This window comes from Trachypithecus francoisi, unplaced genomic scaffold (assembly GCF_009764315.1).
Source record: "Trachypithecus francoisi isolate TF-2019V2 unplaced genomic scaffold, Tfra_2.0 Lachesis_group3, whole genome shotgun sequence".
Lineage (NCBI taxonomy): Eukaryota > Metazoa > Chordata > Mammalia > Primates > Cercopithecidae > Trachypithecus > Trachypithecus francoisi.
The window spans coordinates 81,297,542-81,321,195 of NW_022681468.1; the positions used below are offsets into that span (position 1 = coordinate 81,297,542).

Consider the following 23,654-nt stretch of genomic DNA (forward strand, 5'->3'; position numbering starts at 1 on the left):
GCCCCAGGAATCTTGAGGTTTTTCCAGTCTGGATGATGGAAACAGGCACTATTCCCAGCCCTGTGTGAGCGTGGAGTGCTGTATCCTCTATTCATTTTGAGTGATTATTTTTTAAACCTCAGGTAGTTTCCTCACAAACATGTGATGGGAATCACTCAGCTGAATTGTCATGGGCAAATCTCTGCAGATTTCTAGAGTTTTGTCTGTGTCTCTCTTCTCTAGTACTCTGTCTTAAGAATTTTAGCCACCTTGATATCCCTGGGTTCTCAGCACTTGCTTCAACTCAGGGAATCTGCCGTTCTCTTCGTGGGTTATTCCTCCCTGCACCACAGCCTAGAAACGCTCTCAAAGCAGTAAACTAGAATAATTGTAGGACTCACCTTATTCATTTCCCATCTCTCAGGGGTCACTATGCTTCATTGCTTGATATACAACGCCTTAAAAACCATTGCTTCATATATTTTGTCCATTTTTGGTTAGTTCGGGTAGGAGGGTAGACATAGCACTTATCTGGATTGGATGTAGCCACAGGATTAGAATTGTTGGGTCATAAAATATGTACATGTTTAGCTTTAGTAGATACTGCCTAGAGTTTAAAAAATTAAAAATTAAAATAATTTTTTAAATTAAAATAAATTCAGTTCATTTTAATTTTAGATAATTTTTATAATGTAGTTGATCTTGGTTTTAACCAGAGTATGTTGTTGGGTTTTACTCCCCAGTCGAACACAGTAGAGAGAGAAGGTGGCAGGTTCTTAGTGATACCATGCACTTTTTTTAGAAGTTCGGTGCTGTATCCCTTCATTTACAATGTATGATTAAAAATACTGAGGAAGAGATGGTGGTGGTGGTGAGGAGGGAGGAGAGCCAAGAGAGCAGATAAATCTGCCTTTGCTTGACTGATAGTGGTAATTATATTTCACAGCTTATGCTTGCCAAGTAATAACAGCTTTGATTTTTCCAAAAACCTAGTGATATTATATGTTTAGTATCTAGTCCATTTAAAAATTCTCTGTGTGTTACTCTTTCTCCTTCACATTTGAATCCCTTTCCCTTTGGAGTGGCCTTCTCACATTAGAGGAGATCCACATGCACATGACATCCTTCCATGGTTCTTTTAGAGCTAATCCATATGTTGAAAGAGGACGCTCAGCAGCAGGTGCATGGTGTCCGGGAGCATAGTCACAGGCCCTTCCCTCACCTGCTTCCTTAGGTGCAGAAACACTTCCATCTCTTCTCATTGTAAAGGGTTTCTTAGTTCTAAGACTGCTTTTTATCCGCTCTTCTAGGTAAAATATAAATTGAATTTCTACCATGTATGACATTTTCCTGAAGAGAATTGCTGTTTGCCCTACACTTTTCAGTATATAATGGATAATGTTAAAGGAAAGCATAACATTAAAGAAATCTCTTTTTCGAGTTTTTATTTTCAGCCTTTGAGCTTCTTGTGGAGAAACTTAATACATTCTTGAGTCAGGTGGCTGCTTCTTTGAAGCCTTTGTTTTTTGATACTCTGTAAATCTCGCCTAAGAATAGATCAAAAATGATGTTTACATCTGTTTCTAGAATTGAGGAAGTAAGAACAGAATAAGACTTTATAACTGTAGTTAACCCCTTCCATTATCCTCCTTGTTTAATACCATAGGTGGAATTGGATTTAATCCCTTTCAGAAACCATCAGTTGTCACAACTCTGGGCATTTACTGTCTTGCTCTGACCTGTTTGTTTGTTTGATTCACAGTTATATTACATGAAACAGACATGTTGTATAAACTTTCCATATAAAATATAACTATTAGTTTGCAGTAACTAATATTAACTAGGTTTTATAATTCATCATATGTGTTCCCTTTATCCAAAATGCATGCAAATTTATTTTCTCTGCAGGTCTATGGAGAAATGTCTAAGGAAGTTAAAAAATCAAACACATTGGGAAACCTCGGGTTGTTGAGTCTCCCTGAAATCAGATTTTCAGGAAGCCCGAAACAAACAGAATCACTTAAGAGAGATGCTGCTAGAATAAGGATTGGAGGAAAAGAGATTGTTGTAAGAGGTTTTAACCCCTAAATTCCTCTCCTTCTAGTCTCTTGATATTTCTATAACTTCTTGGTTATTAACATTTTCTTTACTCTTACTTGTAGTTCTTGGGATACTCCTCTTTTCTGGTAAGAAAATGTTCAAATTCCTTAAAACTGTGGCTGAATTTTGAAACTAAACAATTGAAACTGAAATAAGTTCATGGTTTCTTGTGGGCACAGAAACTCTTCTTCCTTTTGTAGAGGAGCCATCAAAGGCATCAAAGAAGCAGCCACCTGACTCAAGAATATATTAAATTCTCCACAAGAAGCTCAAAGGCCAAAAATTAAAACTTAAAAAAAACTTTCATTCCCTCACTGATTTATACATGCATACCTCAGTTAGTACTCTGTATCCATTATAATACAACCGTATCATGGTTCTAGTCTGGGGAGGGCAGTGGGGAACTCAAGCCTTGCAGGGATTAAGCGTCCTAATTTTAAGGTTAAAATGTAATAGTCCAGGACTACCTGTCATTTAGTTGAAAAAGAGAGTATCCTTTCAAAATAAAAATCTACATATTTTTACATTTAATAAAATTATCAACAGAATAAAGAAGGTTTACAATTAAAAGGGACTAGATTTTAAAAGTCCTAACTAGATCTCATGTGGCATTAAAATTGCACATTCCAAAAGTAATGCCACTTCCTTGTTGGCATGTGGAAGCATTAAAACCAGCTAGTACCACCTGCAAAGTTGGTGTAGGGCAAGCACTTGCTCTATTATTTGCATAGTTGCTAACTACTCTGGACATAGTGTTGTACCTTCATATTAAAGCAGCCTTCCTATAGAATATTTTAGCAAGATTTTTTTTATTTTTCTTCTTCTACTGAAAGACTTACCCAAACTGCTTTACAAAGGAAGACATTTTCATAAAGTGGTTCCTTTTTGGCATCCCTTTTGGAGAAATTTCCTAGACTTTCCATTGTCTCTTCTTCTTCCACTTGTGGAGATGAGCATGTGGTATATAGTTGGATACCTAGGAACTTAGTGATACTAAGGAACTAGTGATTCAAAATCAGGAAACTTCTGTCTGGAAAACTTTTTTCTTTGTGAATATCTCTTCAGTAGACTGAGGAAATCTGCTTCCCAAAGCCCTATGTACTGATTTTATTGTTTCCTTCCACCTTTGGAGTTAATGGAGCGGGGACTGTTTAAGGGCATCCTACATTTTTCCCCAGTGGCTTGGTGCACATGACTGAAGTACCACTGTTTTTGTTGTTGCTGTTCTTTTGAAAAACAAAAAAGAAACAGACCTTCCTTAAAACATACAGATTTAGGTCAGGCATGGTGCCTCAACCTGTAATCCTAACATTCTGGGAGAACAAGGTGGGAGGATCACTGGAGCCCAGGAATTTGAGACCAGCTTGGATAACATAGACCCCTATCTCTACAAAAAATTTAAAAATTAGCTGGGTGTAGTGGCACATATCTGTTGTAGTCCCAGCTAGTTGGGAGGCTGATGAGGGAGGATCGCTTGAGCCCAGGAGATGGAGGCTGCACTAAGTCATGACTGCAACTGCTGCACTCCAGCATAGGCAACAGAGCAAGACCTGTCTTGAAAACAAAACAGAACAAAAAACGTGCAGATTTAAGAATCCCATGTCAGACCCCTTTGGATCCTATTGGGAATCTGGCCAGAGAGCCAGATTCTAAGATGGGAAGGAAGAAACAGAAGGAGAAGGGAAGGGCCCCAGAGACAAACTTGACCGTTTCAAAAGTTGGTCTGGTTTGCAACTCTGGGTTACATAGCCTGCAGGGTCTAAACATTTATTATGTCTCCAAATTATAACACACTGAGAAATATTATGAGAAGCAAAAGATCAATCCTGTGTGGAGAGCACCATGCTCCATTTCCCACTAAGTATAGCAGAGAGGATGTTTCCCTGTTCTGAAAGCATTTAAGGTAGAAAACTAGATATTTTTGCTTTTATGCTTTATAAACATTCAGCAATCTTGCCTGATAGAATTGCTGATGCAGCAGCCTCAGACCTGATATTTGTTTCTCATGGATATTGTGAAATCCACCTAGAATTATCATACATTAGAGCTTTGGAAGAGCAGTAAGGAAACTAGCTCCAAATAATTATTTCTCACCTTGGCCGCATAGCCTGTTCTGTCACCACAGCAGCACCAAGAAGCCACACTCAGTTACTTCCTGAACCCTCATTTCAGAAGCTTGCTTTTTCCTTTTCCCTTAGTCACCTCTGGCACAGTCACACAGCAGCCCTGATAGGATTCTATGTGAATACTGCCCTTTTTTTTTTTTTTTTTTTTGCCTCCAGATTATTTATTTTTCATCAGCACTCTTGTTGAAATCAAAATGTCTGGTGGTTAGACTACAGCAGAGCAGAGAGCTGAAGCGTACCACAAAACACGGACCTTCACTTAACTGTAAGGTCAAAATAGGGCTGTGCGTGATGAAAGTTTAAGGCATCTTAGGTATGTAGGTGTGGTAAATTCTGCTTTTAGCCACCCTGAACATCAAACTATAGCTATTGGGGATGGAATTTGTTTTTCTTTTGCCCCTTTTCTTTCTTTCTCTTTCTTTCTTTCTTTCTTTCTCTTTCTTTCTCTTTCTTTCCTTTCTGAGAAATGACTACATAAAGTTATGAAGTAATTCAAGTTCAATGTGTATAGTAAATGTATAAAAATGTGTAAAAAGATGTTATTCAGCTATCTCAAATATGAGCTGGTATATACTGATTGTTTCCTTTAAAATAATATTTTAAGAATATTTATTTTTAGCTACCCTAAGCATCAAAACTATAGCTTTTGGGGGTGCAATCTGTTTTTCTTTCACCCCTTTTCTTTTTTTCTTTCTTTTTTACTTTTTGAGAAATGGCCACATAAAGTTATAAAATAATTCAAGTTCAATGTGTACAGTAAATATATAAAGATGTGTAAAAAGATGTTATTCAGCTATCTCAAATATGAGATAGTTGAGGATGTAGAGGTGGTATATACTGATTGTTTCCTTTAAAATAATATTTTAAGGCTATTTATTTTAAATAGATAATTTGTCTCTTAGGCCAAACTGGTTTTCCTTTTCGGAATAGTTGAGGGATTATGCTGTGAATACTGAGAGTGTAGGTGTAAGAGTGTGGCTTTTTGGAAAGAGTGGTCTTTCAGCCACTGGACCTTGAAACAGGGGGTCTGCCTCTGAATCTTGGCCGGGTATGAGCTCTTCTCCCATTTCACATAACATGCAAGTGACTTGTCTTTCTGTCTTTCCTCATTGATCTTTGTTCCCTCTTCTACTTTTGTTCCAGTTCTACTTTTCTGACTTGTTGCAAGACCAAGTTTGATATGACATGGTCTTTGTTATTGACTGGCTTATGAGTTTTTATTTAAATAGAATTTTCTTATTGGGCACAGGTAAGGTCACTGGTCTCCACCATTTGAGTATAGCAAGTTTTCAAATTTTGCTTTTATAAAATGTCTCATGGAAGGGCGATTTTTAAAAAGAGCTCTTACGACCAGTCGTTCATGAAACAGAGATGTTACTCCACTTGAGTAGTGATGGCAGTGATATTCTGGATATTCGGGACATAATAGTTTGTGTCACTGCTTCTTAACCAAAGCTGAAATGTACTAGCAAGTCTACATGAAAGCCAAAGAGGAGGCATGAAGCTATGAAAACCATGTTGTTTTTTCAGAGCTAATAGCAAAGCGGCCTGAATTTGGTTGCCCCCATGCTTCTGCCTGCCTCCGATACCAGTGCAGGAAGTGGGAGAATCGGCTGCTTCTGAGTGGTCTGCAGTATTACCTGGGAGTCATGCCCACACTATTCCTTTAAATGCTTCTGTGTTGGTCTCTTCCTTGTGAATGTTGAAGGCATAACAGAAATTCCCTGGTTATCTGACCTTTAAAGTTATCCAAAATAATGACTTTGGGAGCCTCTAGCATGCAGCTCTATGATATTACTGATCCAGATAATTTGGTTGCATTTTCCAGGGTGTGCTGTCAATTAGCTTTCCTTTGGAAGGAGAAGGTAAATCACTGTTTTTCACTAGACATCTGGATTTTGTGTGACTGGCATGTTTTTTTTTATCAGCTATTGACCCCCAAAACAACAAAACATGAAATAGTTAAAACATGTTTTCTACAAGTACGTACTCAAAAAGTCTGGCAATGGGGTGTGTGTGTTCAAGTGTTTTGATTTCAGAAGGGGAACGTCTTAATTTAACTCTATACAATGTGTATATAATAATATAATTTTAAGACACCTGCTTCAAAACAGAAACTAGGATGCTGGAGATAATAACAATAAACAAAAATTAAACCAAACCGGGCTCAGTGCCCAGGAAAACTAGCCAGACTCCAAGAACTGGGCGAGCAATAAACTAATAGGGGAGAAAAGGCAGAAATGGATAGACTTACAACTGCCTCCATTAAAAAAGACTGCTCTGCAGTGTGATCACTGTGGAGGAGTTCCATGTGGTCTTTTGTCATAATAGTTGGGGTTGCTGCATGCCTCATTTCAATGACAAACTTTCAGTGGAACTTACCTTCCTTAGATGTGTATATGCCCGCAATATACAGTGATCTCGAGTTGTGTTTAAGCTTTTAAAATGCTGTAAATTACTTGGAAACAAATGGGCCACAAGTAAAAATAGGGGCTCATAACAACTTTAAAGTTAGAAAGAAAGCCTTCATGTTTCCCAGGCTTAAATGTTGTATGATTTACATAAACACAGGAGGAAATTCTCTTTGTGTGTTTAGGGGTGTGTGTCTAATACAGGAACCCATGTTTTCCTGTTATTGAAAAGCCTTCTTTAATCTTTTAAGCACATTTTAAGACCTGTCTGTATTCCAGGTGTATTGTTTTCTTTAACATTAAAACGTAAGAGCAGGTCACAGTCATCAGAGAAACCTATTAGGTCTCCCATTTGTGTCATAGGAGACACAAAAAATAAATGAATCAAATTAAATGGACAGACAGAGTCCTGGGCAGACTGGTAATACTGCCTGAATTCAGTTGGAGAGAATGGTTGTTCCTCTTTGTGAACAGAAGACTATAAAAATTCATCTGATTGTGGGTGTTAAGGGGATGACTTTTTAATCATAAAAGTAAATGTAATTGGTATGAAATATTCAGAAGTTTTTAGCAAATCTAACTGAAATAATGGGTGATAAACCAAAACATTATTTGAAGTTAAAAACAAATCTTCACTAAATTATGGTTGGAAGCAGAGAGAGTAGATAGTAGTCAGGACATAAAGGTGGTCTTCAGTACTGGGAAAGTAGGGTTCTCACTAGATCTAAAGGCAGTGGCCACCTTTCCTTTGTCTCTGCTCTCCTCCTTTAATGACCCCAGACAATGAGCTGCAATAAGCTATGGAATGCATGAACTGTAGAGTCTTCCTGCTCACCAATGGTGATTGGAGCAGGTGCTTTCTGTCCTTCATCCCTTAAGAATTCTTTTTGCCATCTGTTGAGCATCTGCATAGTTATTGGAAAGTGTGGAATCTGTTGGGTGATTTGAAACAAGGAAAGAATATGCTACAGATGCATAGTCTTCAGCAAGTCAGTAATTAGGATCATCTTCATTATAGCCAATAATGATTTCTACTTTCCGTAATTCCTTTCTATTTAATTTGCTAATTCCTACAGCCAGGGTTCAGGAGAAGCTTTTAGGAAATCCCTTTAAAGACCATTAATTACTTCCTACCCTTGAGTCTCCACGTCACAAAGTAGGCAGATGTAGAAATATTCAGAGTGCCTCTCCTGGTACCTGATGCTTGACATCAGTCTGAGAGATGATGCTGTCTATCTTTAGCACAGAAAGGCTTAGGGGAAGAACTCGCTGAGGCTGAGAGGAGAAACTGTCCTTTTCCTACAGGTGTGGAGGTGTGCCCAGAACACCAGATTCAATCATAATTAGATGTAAACTAGATACAAACTGAACAATATTAGAGAACCAAATAGTTTGGGGATTTTTTGAGTGAGGTATTACTCCTCATCACTGAAGCCTAAGATGTTTACACTGGACTATAAAACTAGAAATATACTTTGCAGTTCTCTAGGGGAGCCAATTACCTTCCTTTCCTTTAAAATTCAACCTTTCCCAATGAACCCTACCTGATGCCTGTCAGTACTATATGCTTCTTTTCCTGCAAGCTGTAATTGTGCACTTGTAGCCTCCATTGAAGGTGCTTGGTGTTATTCACTTAAGTCAATTTCAGTTTGAATGGATAAAGACATAGATGAAGCAGCCCTTACAATTATAATTATATTGTAAACTGCTTCAAGAGTGAAGATTATAACATCTATTTCCTTTACGTTCACCCCTGACCAAAGGCACACATACTTATTCATATTCCCTCCTTTCCCCCTCCGCCTTCTCTCTGTTATTGTGCATATACGCAGTAGGTGTCATGTAGAAACAGCACTGAATGTGGAAACAAACCACCAACTTGCAGGTGCACTAATCTGAGTGATCTTTTCTTGGCAGTGACAAACAAGAAACCCACACAGGCGTCCATTACAAAGGTCAAACAGTTTGAAGGCTCCACATCGTTTGTTCGGAGATCACAGTGGATGCTCGAGCAGCTTCGCCAGGTTAATGGTATCGATCCTAATGGGGTGAGTGAATTGTCCAATGCTGAGCAAAGGCATTCTTTTCACAAGATGACTCTCTGATTGACCTTGGTAGTGGTGGTGGTGGTTTGAATCATTCTTAAGAAGGCTATTTCTCTATTTCAATTATGTGATTAAAACTTTCGGATACATAGTCCTTTCTTAAGTGAAATTATAAATCTTTTCATCATGTTTAATAGAAGAACCTAAGAGAATGCATATTGAAGATATGTGATCTCCGGTAACATTGATCAGCAAGTACGAAGTTCAGTATGAAGTAAATGAATGGTATCTTTCAGTATGTATTGTGATTCCCTTGCTTTTAATCGGAGAAACATTTTATGACATAGTTATCTATTCAAAGTACATTCCCATTGTTCACACACACACTTCACAAAATGCTAATAATGAAGAATAATAAAATATAAATTGTTACTATAGACTAAAATAGCAAGAGGGAATCTTCCTAGCAAAGTTTAGGGGCCAGATTAATATAGGTCATTGCTGAGAACCTAAAGGAATCCCTTTTCCAGGAAATTGGGAAGATAATACATGATCTGAATTCTGATATTTGTCAGTGTTTAGTTAGGCTTTCTCAACTTGTGTGATACTAGGTTCCTAGGAACGTGTATCAATACCGTAAGATTTGGGGTTTGCTTCATAAACAGAGAAATGCAGACTCTCCATACACTTGGATAAAGATGAGCCTTATGATTGCGACCAAAGTCTTTGTTTTAGCCTTTATAAATCTTTTGACAGGAGTAATCTAGAAACAGCAGTTTTTCTAGATTGAGATGAGTAGTTATTTCATTGTCTTTTCCAGGATTCGGCAGAGTTTGATTTGTTGTTTGAAAATGCTTTTGACCAGTGGGTAGCCAGCACAGCGTCAGAAAAATGCACCTTCTTCCAGATCCTCCACCATACCTGCCAGAGGTACCTCACAGACAGGAAGCCGGAGTTTATTAACTGCCAGTCCAAAATTATGGGAGGTGAGTGGACATTTGCGTGACTTTAGTCACCCTGTTTCTCTAGGCTCACTTTTACTTAAGAGGTTAGGAGTTCAGCAGCGTAATTAAAGACAAAAACAAGAGAAGAATCCATATGCTCAGAGCTAGACAACACGAGAACCATTCCAGGGAGTTTATTGTATGATACATTTAGACACAAAGGTATGTTTTCACTCTTGTCCAAAAACTGGTCTGTCTTAGAATTAGCCTTCTAGTTCTTATCTTCATTTAGCTAAGATTATTTGTATGATGAGAACAAAACTGTTCCTTTATTAGAAAAATCTTTTAGTTTGGTTTCTTTACTACCTTTTCTATAATTTCATTGCAGAACACTATTTTCTGGGTTGCGTTTTCCTATTTTTTCTCAAGATGTTTTACAAATATTAATATAAAAATTCCAACAGATGCTTCCCCTTTCTTTCAAATAGCAACTTGTGTGTATTCCCTGAATGGCATACAGAGCTGAGTTAAGATGAGTATAGTAAGCCACTGTAAAGGGGTGAGTACCAGCATTGGCAACATAATAAGAAATGTTTAGAGGGTGCTTAGCACATTTTTTAGGTGGCATTTCTTTTTAGAGAATTGAAACTGTGTGAAAAATGTAAAAGTCTCGACAACTCTGTGAGTTGGAGAAGAGTGTTTATATCATTGGTCTTTTCACTGACCTGTTCCCTTGGTTTTGAAAGACTGTTTTTAAAAATGCACCAGCTTTGCCTTAATCAAATGTTAAATGAAGATCACATTAAATACATCACATTTTCTCCTTGGGCTGTATATATGTTTCATATGAACATACAGCAGAATCCATTTCTCTGTCCTAGCAACTGACACACATACTGTCATTTTGCCATTAGTTACTAGAAGTTATATAGAAAAGTTATTAGCCAATTCTTTGGTATTATCCACTGAGGTGTTGGCATTCCTTTTAAGTAGGAAGTTGCTTACATCATAAGAACCTTGAAAGGCCTTTCTTGGGTATTTATGCAGCTTATTTTTATAATTTCTCTGTTTAATCCCAGGAAAATACAAGAGGTGATGAATGGTGTGTATTTTTTCAAGGGGCCACATCCTGTGGTACAAAGGTGAAAAATATTAGACATAGATGTTTAAAGGAAAGGGAATTTCAAACACTGACCTATTTGGAACATATAGTGAGATATAGCTCTGTATCATGTCTGTGCCACCAGTGCTCTTAAAATGACTCCTGCTTTGAAAGTCTAGCCTTAACAGACTTGGCAGAAGGTTGAAGCACACCAGGCTTAGGACCACAGATGGCCACATTTTCAGTGAATGAAAAGTTGGCCAGGAAATCCCAGGTTTCCCTCATTCTTTGTTAGGTGGAGTTTGCTCTGCTAGCCTAGAATCACATTTGTTTCTTAATCTTCAGTTCCTGCCATGAAGCATTTTTCTCATCCATGTCCATATGGGCAGTAGTTTGCATGGCTAGCATGTAAGCACAGACTCTCTTCTCAAAATAATGTGACGTTATGGATTTGAAATTTCTGTTGCTCTTGGAGAAACACTCCCCTCAAACATTCCACTTCCTCATGTTCCATCCTGGGCAGTGTGGCTAGAAACAGACCCAGTGCCATAGAAACTACTGCACTTCCTCAGAATGGAAATGTGGATGGAAGCAAAAGGGCCACACGCTCACTGTCCTTGCAAGGGAAACGAGCTACCTCCTTCATGCTAAGGTTAGGGATAGCTTTGCTGACTCTTCCTCTTCCTCCCTTAACAGACTGTACTAGGCAGTCCCCCTGCTCTGTTACCCCTAAAGGTCTCATTTCTTCTCTAGGAACAGGCTTTTTCTTTCATTCATTCAATTACAGTTCATTATCCAGTCATACAGTAAATGAGGACTAAGAACCTACTACATGCTAGTCACTGTGCTACGTCCTGAATATAGACAATAATTCTATATTTGGTCCCTTAATAGACCCTAATTGCCACTACTCAAATCCCAGACCGACAGATCTCTAATTTATTCTTCCTTTGCCTTCCTGAATATCCTCAGACCTTCCCACACAGCCCCACCACACTGCTTTTGTCCATCATTGACCCAGCCCTTCAGCTTTCTTTCATTGCCTTGTGAACCCCAAATTATGCAGAGTTGAGATGGGAACTCCTGTGTCCAATGTTAAATTGTTGGTTTGTGTATTTAGGCAAGCCAAATAAGGGTTTCCTGTAGTAAGAAAAAATTACAATAAGTTAATGAAACCAAGTGCCAGAATTGCCTTTGCCTTGTGTGACTGTAGGTGTGTCTCTTGGCTGCTCTAGACTTCAGTTTTCCCAGGTGTCACATTAGAGGTTAGACCAGATGCCATATATAATCTCAGTTCCATCATTTTGAAAGTCTGTAATTCCTAAATTATAGTTTTATTGTGTAGGTTAATTGCTTCTTATCTAAAGAATCAATTAAAGATTTAGTGCAATTAAATATTGACAAGTCCTAGATTACTAAGGAAGGCACAAAAAGGTTTAAATTAAGCATACAGTAATTTGTTGGCAGCACATATAACCTTAATGAATGCAACATGTCTTAAACAGTTGCTTATCCTTGATAATAGTTGTGCCAACATACCCTAATAAATTAATATGCTGATTAGTCTTCTTTTCTGCCAGTTATCACACTTTTGAGACTTCAAAATTAGGTGCTTCTGGGGCCACTACATTCTGACCTCTTTAACTTTTGGGTATCTTCCACATCTTTAGGATATGAAATCTGTTGCCAATTTCTCAGTATCTTTTGGTCTCTCCCTATAGTATGGGCCACAAGTTCTAGATACAGTTGTTTCTTATACCATGAAATAGGATAGTTTTATGATTTTAAAGAACTAATATAGGTGTTAGTATGCTGCCTAACACCAGATTCTGTACACATGTTATCTAATTTAACTTTTATAGCAGACTTTGGAAATATACTTTATCAACTCCATTTTATAGAGAAGGAAACAGAATCAGAGAGATCAAATAGCTTGCCAAGGGTCATATAACTAGTAAGTAGTAGAGATAAGATGCCAGTGCAGGCCCACTCATTGGCTCCTTAAGGCCACTGAGTGGCATGCTCCAGGAAACACCATTGACATTGTCTTTGTTATGAATGGTGCCCTCTAGAGTTGTACATGAATTGCTGGGAATATTTTAGCCAGTACATTCCTGGGTATTAAAAAGGGAGGTGGGAGAAAACCCGCCTCTATGAATAGTGTTAACTTTTTTCCTAGTTTTGTCCCAGGAAAATATTTAAGATAATTCTTAAGCTATTTTTTTCATCCTAAGAACAATTGAATCATCAAGTGCCTTTAAAATCATCTTGCTTTTTGTTTTTTGTGTTTGTCCACCAGAACTTCAGGAGAGGAAATAGATGAAAGCACTGGGAAGACAGTGTAGCCCTAGCCACCTACAGGGCCTCTCAGGTACTCTATTCAACCTAAAAAATGAAAAGGGTCAGAATCTAGATTAAAGAGAGTTTAAATGCAAAAGTTGAGGACAAGCCCACTCAAAAAGCACAGATTCCTAACAATGGAAGTCAGTGTTACAAAGCATAGAAGTCTGAGATTGCTTATGTAGACAAAGCCTGGGGAATTTTAGCAGAATGTCAACATCTTTCTGTGTAAGGCTTAATACGTAGTCACAATGGCCTGATTAGTTCAGATGGTCCTTCTCTTTTGAGAAAGGTACATTTAACATTCCATTGCAGTTACTGCAGATGTAACTGTCATGGAGTCCCTGTTCGGGGCACCATCTAGTCTGAGTTAGGTCAGGAGATAGGTCAGGACAATAAAGAAGGCAGTTAATCTCTAACAAAGATTTGTGATTGGAAGGTAGAGGTCCGATCTCTGGTCTCGTAGTCATTTCCAGAACAAAAACAATGAGGAAGAGAGTTAAGCTATAATCTAAGAAGTAGAATTGCAAAACATGCTGTATGACTCAGATCACAGCCATATCTCTCTCAAGGCTTAAAGTGTTTTGGGGGTTCCAACAGCTTTTAAATTCTATTTATTTTCACATCTGTATCTGGTCCACCCCTGTCATTGGGAAAACTGAGGCCCAGCCATTCTGAATGACTTTGTCAAGGCCAAGGACTATGCAACAACCTACAGAGACTGAAGGCAGAGGTGTAGAGCCAGGTCTGCTGCTGACATGTGACATAGCCTCATGAGTGACAGGGGTCCCTGAAAGTAAAGTCTTAGGTTCATATGGTTTGGATGTACTTCTGAGATGGTGGTAGCTTTCAATTTCTCTGTGTTTACTGTAAACAGAAATGATGTTATACTGTTATATGTGTGATGACACATTTGTAATTCAAAGATACCTCAATGGAGTTAATAACGTGTTATTAGACTCCAGAGGAGGGACTTGCTTTCAGATAATTCATTTCAAAGAGACATGGTCTGCCCCAAACAGATTGTCAGTTTAGATAATGGGTATGCCACATTAGGTCGAGGTCCCAAGGAAGACTTTGTTACTTTACTTACATCAGTATTCTTTAAATGTGAGCACATCCCACATGGCTCCCACGTTGCTAGTTTATTTGTGTTGACCAATTTAGAATGATTGCTGTTGGCCTAGTATTCATATGCCTAATACTATGAACTGTAGAAATCTTTGGTGATACTGGCAATTTCTGTGTTAGAACCACAAAGGAGGTTCTTTACAAACCCATTTTCCTTTTCATTAAGAAGTATAAATTATTTGCAAGAAAAAAATAGTTTATTCTTCAAGATAAGCATGAACTGAAGCATATCCAAGCCTTTTTCATGAACTCTGAGGCCGAATACCCTAGCTAACTCATTCAGTTCCCTCTTAACTATTTCACCTGTTGTGTATCATCCTTCAGTGATTCCACAAGCATTTACTCAGCACTATGTAAATGTGCTAAGCTAGCTGTGGAGCTCCAACCACACAGTAGGCACCTTCACCAGCTTGACTTACTTTCTGGACATATCAGATGTACATAGATTGAAACATTGCCACGACAGCAAGGGGATGGGTGAGCTGGAGGTTAAAGGATGGTTAGCAGTTATGCAGACAAGGGCAGGATGAAATTAGCTCTCTCTTATTGCAACAGGTAATCCAGACAATTTTATTTCAATGTTAGCTATATTCAGAATTTAAATGTGGCAGATTGTTTTTTCACAAAGCAGGCTATTTTGAAGTGCCATATATTTTCATCATCAAAGGGTGTTTCTTAAGCATTACGCTTCTATGCACAGCCCTTCAGATGATAGTATAAAGCCCAGACTTCAGAGCGCTATTAGAATTCTAGGGACACAGATGTCTCTGATGTCACCTTCATACCAGGCTGGCCCTCGCTTGCCCCTGCTGATTGGTATGCTAAAGGAAACCCAATGGCTTTACTCTGGATTCCCCCAGGATAGGATAGAATCTCAGGATTCAATCACAGTGTGACTTTGTTTGTTCTTTTCTTCCAAACAATACAAAGTCACCCCTAGGTGAGGTGTGCAACTATTTCACCTTGTACGTGTCCCAGGCATGCAAAAAAAAGTGATTGATGTGGTCATTCTTAATCCCGGTATATTAATATAGTACTTTAAAGGAATCTATAACATTTGCCATGATTTTTATGTTATTTTTCCTTCTGTTTTAACTCTGTCAATGAATAAAGACTTTGGAGTGTGAACCTCACACTCCTATGCATGCTCCAACCAGGGGTGCATTGTAATGAACTGTTTATTTCTCAAGAATAAAGAATAAAGTGTATAATTTTTCCCCTAGGGCTCAAACTTCAATATCCTTGGGAGATACACACACACATATTAAAGATTATAATTCACAGAGATGAGTTGTATTAAAACCACCATATGGTTGCTTCTTGATGCCTGAATGTAGACACAGAGCAGCAGAGGAGGCCAGGCTTCTTAGCTGATTCACTGTTGTGACACTGCAGTGAAGTGTTTCTTATAGTTCCTTAAATCAACAGGAGTCCATGGCATAGTTCTTCCAGTGACTATTTTTGTTGCCCTTGGGAAAATAATAAACTTCAGTTTCCTCCAGCAAGTACAAATGAGAAAAATGATTCATGAGAAACTAGCCCCGGATCCCACAGCTATTAAGAGAGAGAGAGCTGGTGTTTCAGTCAAGACCTGCTACTTAGTCCCCATCTATTAAATGGAGACCGTGACTTCCAAGTTCCCTTAATAAGCACAAGTCTTCTTTTCTTTATGTCAATTCAGCTAAAGAGAAGAGGGGATGACACCAACTTAACAAGATCTTTGTGTGAATTCAGTTGAAAATTATGTTCGAAAGTTCTCCGTAAATTATGTTACATAATTATATTAATCATGTATACACACAGACTTAGCCACTCTTCCATCACTCCATCCTCCTCATTGCAGCCAATATGTCTTTTCCTAGACAGCGTGATATTTCATTTAAGACTTGCCTTAAATGAAAGTTCTTTGAGAGAGAGAAAGAAATTAAGACTAGAAACAAACAAAATAAAAGCATCAATAAAAACAACAGTACAAATATTTAAAGCATAGAATCAGAAAAACCCAGTTTGGGAGTTTTGTGTTTTTATTATTGGGATCCCAGCAGTGTACCCACTGCATCAAACACAAATGTTTTTATAGTCCTATGTGACCCATCGAAGTAACCGTCTGATACTGGCTGAGCACTATTAGGGACATGACATTCTAGCAGAAACTGTGAGATGTTTTTGGATAGGAATCCTTCATATATTTTTTAAGTTGAGGATGACATTACTAGTCATTATGTTTTGTATGTGTGTGTTTTCTCATATTTCCTCATTCAACCATTCAACCTCATCTTGTTCCCAGAGAGGTACTTGTATTTTAAGTGAAAAAATTGGAAATAACTAAGGATTACTTCCTTAGGTTCCATCCAATTCTGTGTGTGATATAAATGACGAGAAACTAAAGAAAAATGGGTCACAGATGCAATTTTTTTTCACTGCTCATTGGCTGTAAGCTACACTGAAATTCATGCTGTGAAACAGCTGGTGGGTTATGGTTAGTCATCCTGAGCTAGGAGTGGCTTTGTGCATTAAAATGCTTTTGAATCATATCTCTTCATCAAAATTTTCTACCAAACCAAGACTATGTAAAGGTACTTCCAAAATACCATTTTTGGCTGGACAAGGATTGTGAACATGTTTTGTCTATGCCATGGTTAAATAACCTGCAGTAGATAAGAGCCGTTCCTATTTTCAGAATCAACCAGAAGATATAAATATACAACTTGATCTAGAAGAAAAGAGCACAGACTGGATTCACTTACCCTACTTACCCTTCTCTTTGACAGCATCACTCATTAGCTATGTAATTTCGTCTGAGCTGCTTAAGTTATACTCAGCCTCTCTATGCTCTTCTGTGTCATGGATAGCAACGTATACCTTGAAGGGATGGCATGAGGATTAAAGTAAATTATAAAGGGTTGAATCAAATGGGATTTTTGAAAAATGCCAGTACATGCCTTCATAATATTTCATGATTTCTCCCAGCATGTTTATCAAAAGCTTTTCTTCTGAAAGAAGCAAGGAAATATTCTTGAGCTTTCCTAATCCGTGTTAGCCATAACAACTGGGGGGAAAAGAATTTCTTTGTTCCAAGTGAGAATGAGCTGAGCTATACTATAGATATTTCAAATGTCTGCAATGCTGAATTGTTTGCCATGCTTTATAGAATGCTGAGTGTGTTGCCTTTTATGTTTGACATTTATAGAGTGCACATGTTACTGCTGACTTAACCAAAACAACAGTGTTTAAAATATATCAAGTAACACTGTGCCAGAGATCAGGGCACGTAATTCAGATCTTCCAGTAGGAAAGAAAAAAACTTAAAACATGTTTTCTGAACTTTACAAGGGAATGGAAATACTCTTTTCCCACCAACATGTCCTCAGCCTAGCATAATTCCTTGCGTCCACCTCTTTCTACTTCCAAAACTGGAGATACATGAGTCAGAGGTAAAATTACTTAACATTGTTAGACATGAAGTGGTAGTTCTGAAACAGACATAAAAGGCATTCTGCATTATGCTCATACATTTAAATTTACAGACATATGAAAGTTTTTTTAAAGTTTGGGAGACATAAATTTGCCAACCAATTTTCAAAGGAAGGATGTTTTCTAAAATCTTTACATCTACTGTCATCATAATTTCATAAAAGAAAGTTTAACATGAACAATAAAACATAAAAGGATATAATCTCTGAGACTAAAGGGGCTGTTCTTAGGTTAGAAACATTTACCTTTATGAAAAGCTTACTTCATTGTGCTTATTTCACAGAGGCAATAAAAACTCTACCATCCACTGGCATTTAAAAGCTGTTGCTCTGCTGTAACATACAAACATCAAGAACTAAAAAGTACATGGAATTTTAGTGAAGAGAAGCTATAAATTCTCAAGAACAGTAACATGCTAATGAGTGATGCTGTCAAAGAGAAGGATAAGTGAATCCAGTCTGTGCTCTTTTCTTTGTCATTTAGTAATTTGTCAAATTCACTCCCACTTCTGGGGAAGCCATTCAGAATACACACTCTTTGGAGAGCGGATGAGAATTTAATCTTCAAGGTTGAAGACTATAGTCCTATTCCATACCTGGAATAGAGGTTAAGCATTTGAGCATAGTATATGAGAAACTATATAGGAATATGAGATTTCTAAAATCTTTAGTGAAGGGGTAAATAAAATGGTCTTCTTTGTTCACATTATATGATAAACTTCTAAACATTTTAACCATGTTTCTGATCATTAAAGTAAGGTGGAATTATAAGATTTAGCATAGATAGTTCTTTGAAAATTGGACATTGATTTAAAAATCTGAAGTTGAAAACATTTCTTACTTATCTAGGTTCATTGCAAGAAGTTAGAGCATTAGAGTTGCCCGATTTAGCAAATAAAAATGCAGGACATGTTACTTGCAACATATTTATACTAAAAAATGATCCATTATTCAGCTGGAATTCAAATTTACTGGATGTCATTTTAATCTGGCAACCTTTATCGACATCCATTCTCCCAGTTTGTAGCCAGCCAAAACAAATACAGAAAACAAAATAAGTTTATGATATGTAGACAAATAAACCTTATGAGAGCCAAACAATTATAAGGGCTTTGGGAGAATTTGAGATAGGGATCTCAAAGGCATAATGTACTAGTTATCCAAAGATACAAACAGAAAGAAAAGTATGAGAGAGGCTGCTAAAGGGGTATTCAAAGAACTTAGATCACTGTTGTATTGTGGCTATTCTACATAGAATAATGCTGTAAAATGCAAATTATAGGTAGTAGGAAGTATTAGAATTTCACTAAAGGACTCTTATAACTGAATATCAAATTGCTGGTTAGTTTTGCACTGGAAAGATACTTCAGTCTTGAGTCAGAATGTATTTGGCTTGGTTTTCAGGAGTTAGTTTATTGTTAATAATGAAAGGAGCCTGCCATAGAGTCTTGGGGGCACCCAGCAAAACAAAGCCTCTCATTCATGGAGAAAGAGGGAAAAGCTTACATTGTGAAGAGCTCTAAGATACATTGTCTTTCAGTTCTGGACTCTGGAACCCTAAAATCAGTGAGTAGGGCTGTGTGCTTCTGGAGGCCCCAGGGAAGAATGTGTTTCCTTGCCTTTTCCACCTTCTAGGAGCTGATTATGTTCCTTGGTTCATGGTCCCCTCCTAAATGTCCAAAGCCCCCAGCATCGTCAAATCTCTTTCTCTGTCTCTGACACCCCTGCCTTCCTTTGTGTTTATATTGGGTCCACCCGGGTAATTCAGCATAATCTTCCCCTCTGGAGATACTGAATCATATCTGCAAAGTCCCTCTTGCCATGCACAGCTTCTGGGGACTGGAGTGTGGACAAGTTTGGGAAGCCATTATTCTGCCTACCGCACCATTTTCTTAAACAATTCTAAAAGCTGTAATATACTCTGTTGTGTAATATTGTCCTACATTTAATTTTTTATAAGATATACTTTTATATGTATCCTATAGACTATATTACTTCTGCTAATCTGTTGTAATTTCAGACATTTAAATTTAGAAGCACCTAAACTTTTTATGAAGACCCAGTACTTAAGTGACTAAAAGAGCTTGCCATGTTCTGTAATATCAAAAAGTTCCTTACTTTAGCAGCTGGTATACTTCTACCTTGGCTATTTCCCTTTACTTAAGGGATTTGTTTTCCTTAATAATTACATGGGTTTTTTATGCATTTCTTAGGGTACTTGATAGTTAAAGCTTTTGATGGCCGGAAGTGGTGGCTCATGCCTGTAATCCCAGCACTCTGGGAGGCCAAGGTGGGTGGATCACGAGGTCAGGAGATCGAGACCATCCTGACTAACACGGTGAAACCCCATCTCTAAAAATGTACCAAAAAATTAGTCAGGCGTGGTGGCACATGCCTGTAGTCGCAGCTATGCAGGAGACTGAGGCAGGAGAATCGCTTGAACCTGAGAGGCGGAGGTTGCAGTGAGCCGAGATCACACCACTGCACTCCAGCCTGGGCGACAGAGTGAGACTCCACCTCAAAAAAAAAAAAAAAAAAAAAGCCTTTGATGATGGAGATATTGAAAATCACTTGATTTTGTTAAAAATCATTCTTTTCCTTGATATGTCTCTTCCCTGTCTTCTAAAATCATCATAATGCCCCACTTGTAAATAACTTGGTGGTGCTCCTCTTCAGAGACTAACAAACAATTCCCTTTTCAGCTTTGATATAAGATGTCAAGGTCAAGTTTATTTAATATATAATCATTACAGACACGTTCACATTCGCTGGCTGGATTTATCTCTTTAATTCAGTATACATCTAAAAGTGATTCAACATGAGCACCTGAAATGCAGTTTTCATGTTAATTTAACAGTTTTCTGTATCACTTAGGGTATGTAATCCCTTCACTGTACTGTTGAATTATTATTGTTAGGATCTGTTTCTACTCACAGAACACTTCTGACACCAGCTTGTGGGTTTTCCACACCAAGTAACTCTCCAGTTCTCTGGAGCATCAATTGGGTGCCCTACAATTTAATCCAGTTCTGACACTAACTACCCAGAGTTAGTGCACACCCTGCTGGTTAAGGGCTCAGTCCCACAAGACTACTCCCCACTTCAGATGCCAGTCACAAGTAGTGGGTCCTCAGGTTACCTATACGTCTGTGCAACTTGGCTACAAATTGGAGGTTCCCATGATCTCTTTCTCAGGTTTGATAATGTGCTATATACCAGCTCACAGAACTCAGGGAAATCCTTTACTTACACATACAGGTGTATTATAAAGGATATTATAAAGAATGTAAGTGAACAGCCAGATGAAGAGGTACATAGGGCAAGGTCCAGAACAGTCCAGAGCACAGGGGCTTCTGTCCCCATGGAGTTGAGGTTCACTACCCTCCCTGCCCATGGGTGTGTTCACTGGCCTGAAAGTTCTCTAGACCCCATCATTTAGGTGCTTCTATTGGGGTTTCATTACCTAAGTATGATTGATTAAGTCATTAAGCCATTGGTGATTGACTGTGTCTCCAGCCTCTCTCCCCTCCCTGGAGGTCAGGATGAGGGGTGGGGCCAAAAGTTAAAACCCTCTAATCTTATGACTGGTTTAGCAGCCAGCCCCTAGTCTCCAAAAGTCACCTCATAAACTCAGGTGCTATTGAAAGGGGCTTATTACAAATGACAAAAGATACTCCTCTCATTCTTGTCATCTAGGGAATTCCAAGGGTTTTAGGAGCTCTGTGCCAGGGACTAAGGGCAGAGACCAAATGCATATTCTTACTATGTCACATGTTGTTTATAAATTGTGTCTTCCTGGTAGGATGTGGTATGATGTCATTAAAAAGAAAAAGGCTTTCAATACACAGATCTGGGTTTGAATTTTTGGTCTGTCACTTACTGGACAGAACAGGTCTGTTACTGGTCTGTGGATGAATTACTTAAACTGTAAGCTTGACTTCCTCTTTTTAAACAGAATACTAATGTTTACCCGGTTGGGTTGTTGTAAGGATTAAACAAGATCATGTATAAAACATATAGCATGGTGCATAGGGAGTACCACGGAACATCATGAGCACTCAGTGGGAGCTTATAATTAATGTCTTCTTTTAATCCTGTCTTCCTGTTGTCCTGTCTTCCCTCCTGTTAAGGGAAATTTGTATAGAACCTGATTTCTCTCTGGACACGGGAGATCATGGAAATAGAGAAACATGGCTTTGAGTGTCCCTTAGGTCAGATACAGTAGAAGTGCAGTTGTCTATATTTATATGTATTTGTATTTATATTTTTCTTACCTTCCAGGAAAAAAGCCAGTGAATGCTAATAACACTGATAGTCGCCATACTAAATTCCTACTATATACCAGGCAACTTTTTTTAGTTTACATTTAACTATAAAAAGTAGTTATTGTTATTCCTGTTTTACAGGTGAAGAAACTGAGCCTCAGAGAGGTTACTTATCTAGCCTAAAATCACATCCATAATAAAGGGCAGTCAAGATTTGAACCCTAGTCTATCTCTAGAATCTGTTCTTTCCCCCTTCCCCGTTAGAGAGAGAAAACAGAAAAATTCTTCCAAGCAACTATCTTTTTTTTTTTTTTCTTTAAGTTCTGGGATACATGTGCAGAATGTGCAGGTTTGTAACAAAGGTATACATGTACCATGGTGGTTTGCTACAGCCATCAACATGTCATCTACATTAGACATTTCTCCTAATGCTATCCCTCCCCTTGCCCCCAACCCCCTGACAGGCCCCAGTGTGCGATGTTCCCCTCCCTGTGTCCTTGTGTTTTCATTGTTCAACTCCCACTTATGAGTGAGAACCTGCAGTGTTTGGTTTTCTGTTCCTGTGTTAGTTTGCTGAGAATAATGGTTTCCACCTTTATCCATGTCCCTGAGAATGAGAATGACATGAATTCCTTCTTTTTTATTGCTGCATGGTATTCCATGGTATATGTGTGCCACATTTTCTTTATCCAGTTTATCATTGATGGGCATTTGGGTTGGTTCCAAGTCCTTGCTATTGTAAATAGTGCCACAGTAAACATACTTGTGCATTTGTCTTTATAGTAAAATGATCTATAATCCTTTGGATATATACCCAGTAATGGGATTATTGGGTCAAATGGTATTTCTGATTCTAGATCCTTGAGAAATTGCCACACTGTCTTCTACGATGGTTGAACTAATTAACACTCCCACCAACAGTGTAAAAGCATCCCTATTTCTCTGCATCCTCTCCAACATCTGTTGTTTCCTGACTTTTTAGTGATCATCATTCTAACTGGCATGAGATGGTATCTCATTGTGGTTTTGATTTGCATTTCTCTAATGACCAGTGATGATGAGCTTTTTTTCATAAGCTTGTTGACTGCCTAAATGTCTTCTTTTGAGAAGTGTCTGTTCATGTCCTTTGCCCACTTTTTGATGTAGTTGTTTGGTTTTTTCTCATAAATTTGTTTAAGTTCTTTGTAGATTCTGGATATTAGGCCTTTGTCAGATGGATAGATTGCAAAAATGTTCTCCCATTCTGTAGGTTGCCAGTTCATCTGATGATAGTTTCTTTTGCCAAAGCAGCTATCATTAATGCATGTTTTTGTCTCAAAGTTCCAGGTGTTCCTCCAACAAAATTAGAGTATATTCGCATTTCATTAGCAATTACTATTGTTCTTGACATTGGGTGGTATATTTCAGTACAAGATTTAAATTAAGAAATACACTTCCTTATCATTATTAAGTTATTTTCCAGTTAAGTGCTTGACTGTTAAATTCACTTTCCTAGTTCTGCCCTGTCTTACGATGTTTCAATCTATTTTCTTTTCCTCTAGAAATACATTTAAAAGTATATTACAATTCAAAAGTGAAATGCAATTTGATTTGTTGAAATTCAATGTATACATAAATATTCAGTAATACACATGTTATGTGAAGTGTGGTACATTTATATTCCTTAACTCTTGTGCATAATAACACTTACAGGCCAGCAACATGAGTGGATAAGTAAAATGGAGACCTAGGTAAGGCA

General features: G+C 38.0%; 1 protein-coding gene across 2 annotated transcripts in view; it reads left to right on the top strand.

Moving 5' to 3' along the window:
* STXBP6 (syntaxin binding protein 6) overlaps positions 1-23,654 on the top strand; it is a 260,670-nt gene that overhangs the window by 201,334 nt on the left and 35,682 nt on the right. For both annotated transcript variants that reach the window (XM_033188373.1, XM_033188374.1), the window contains 2 exons: positions 8,534-8,664; positions 9,482-9,647. In XM_033188373.1, coding sequence (XP_033044264.1) covers positions 8,534-8,664; positions 9,482-9,647 — 297 coding nt within the window. The remainder of the gene's footprint in view (positions 1-8,533; positions 8,665-9,481; positions 9,648-23,654) is intronic.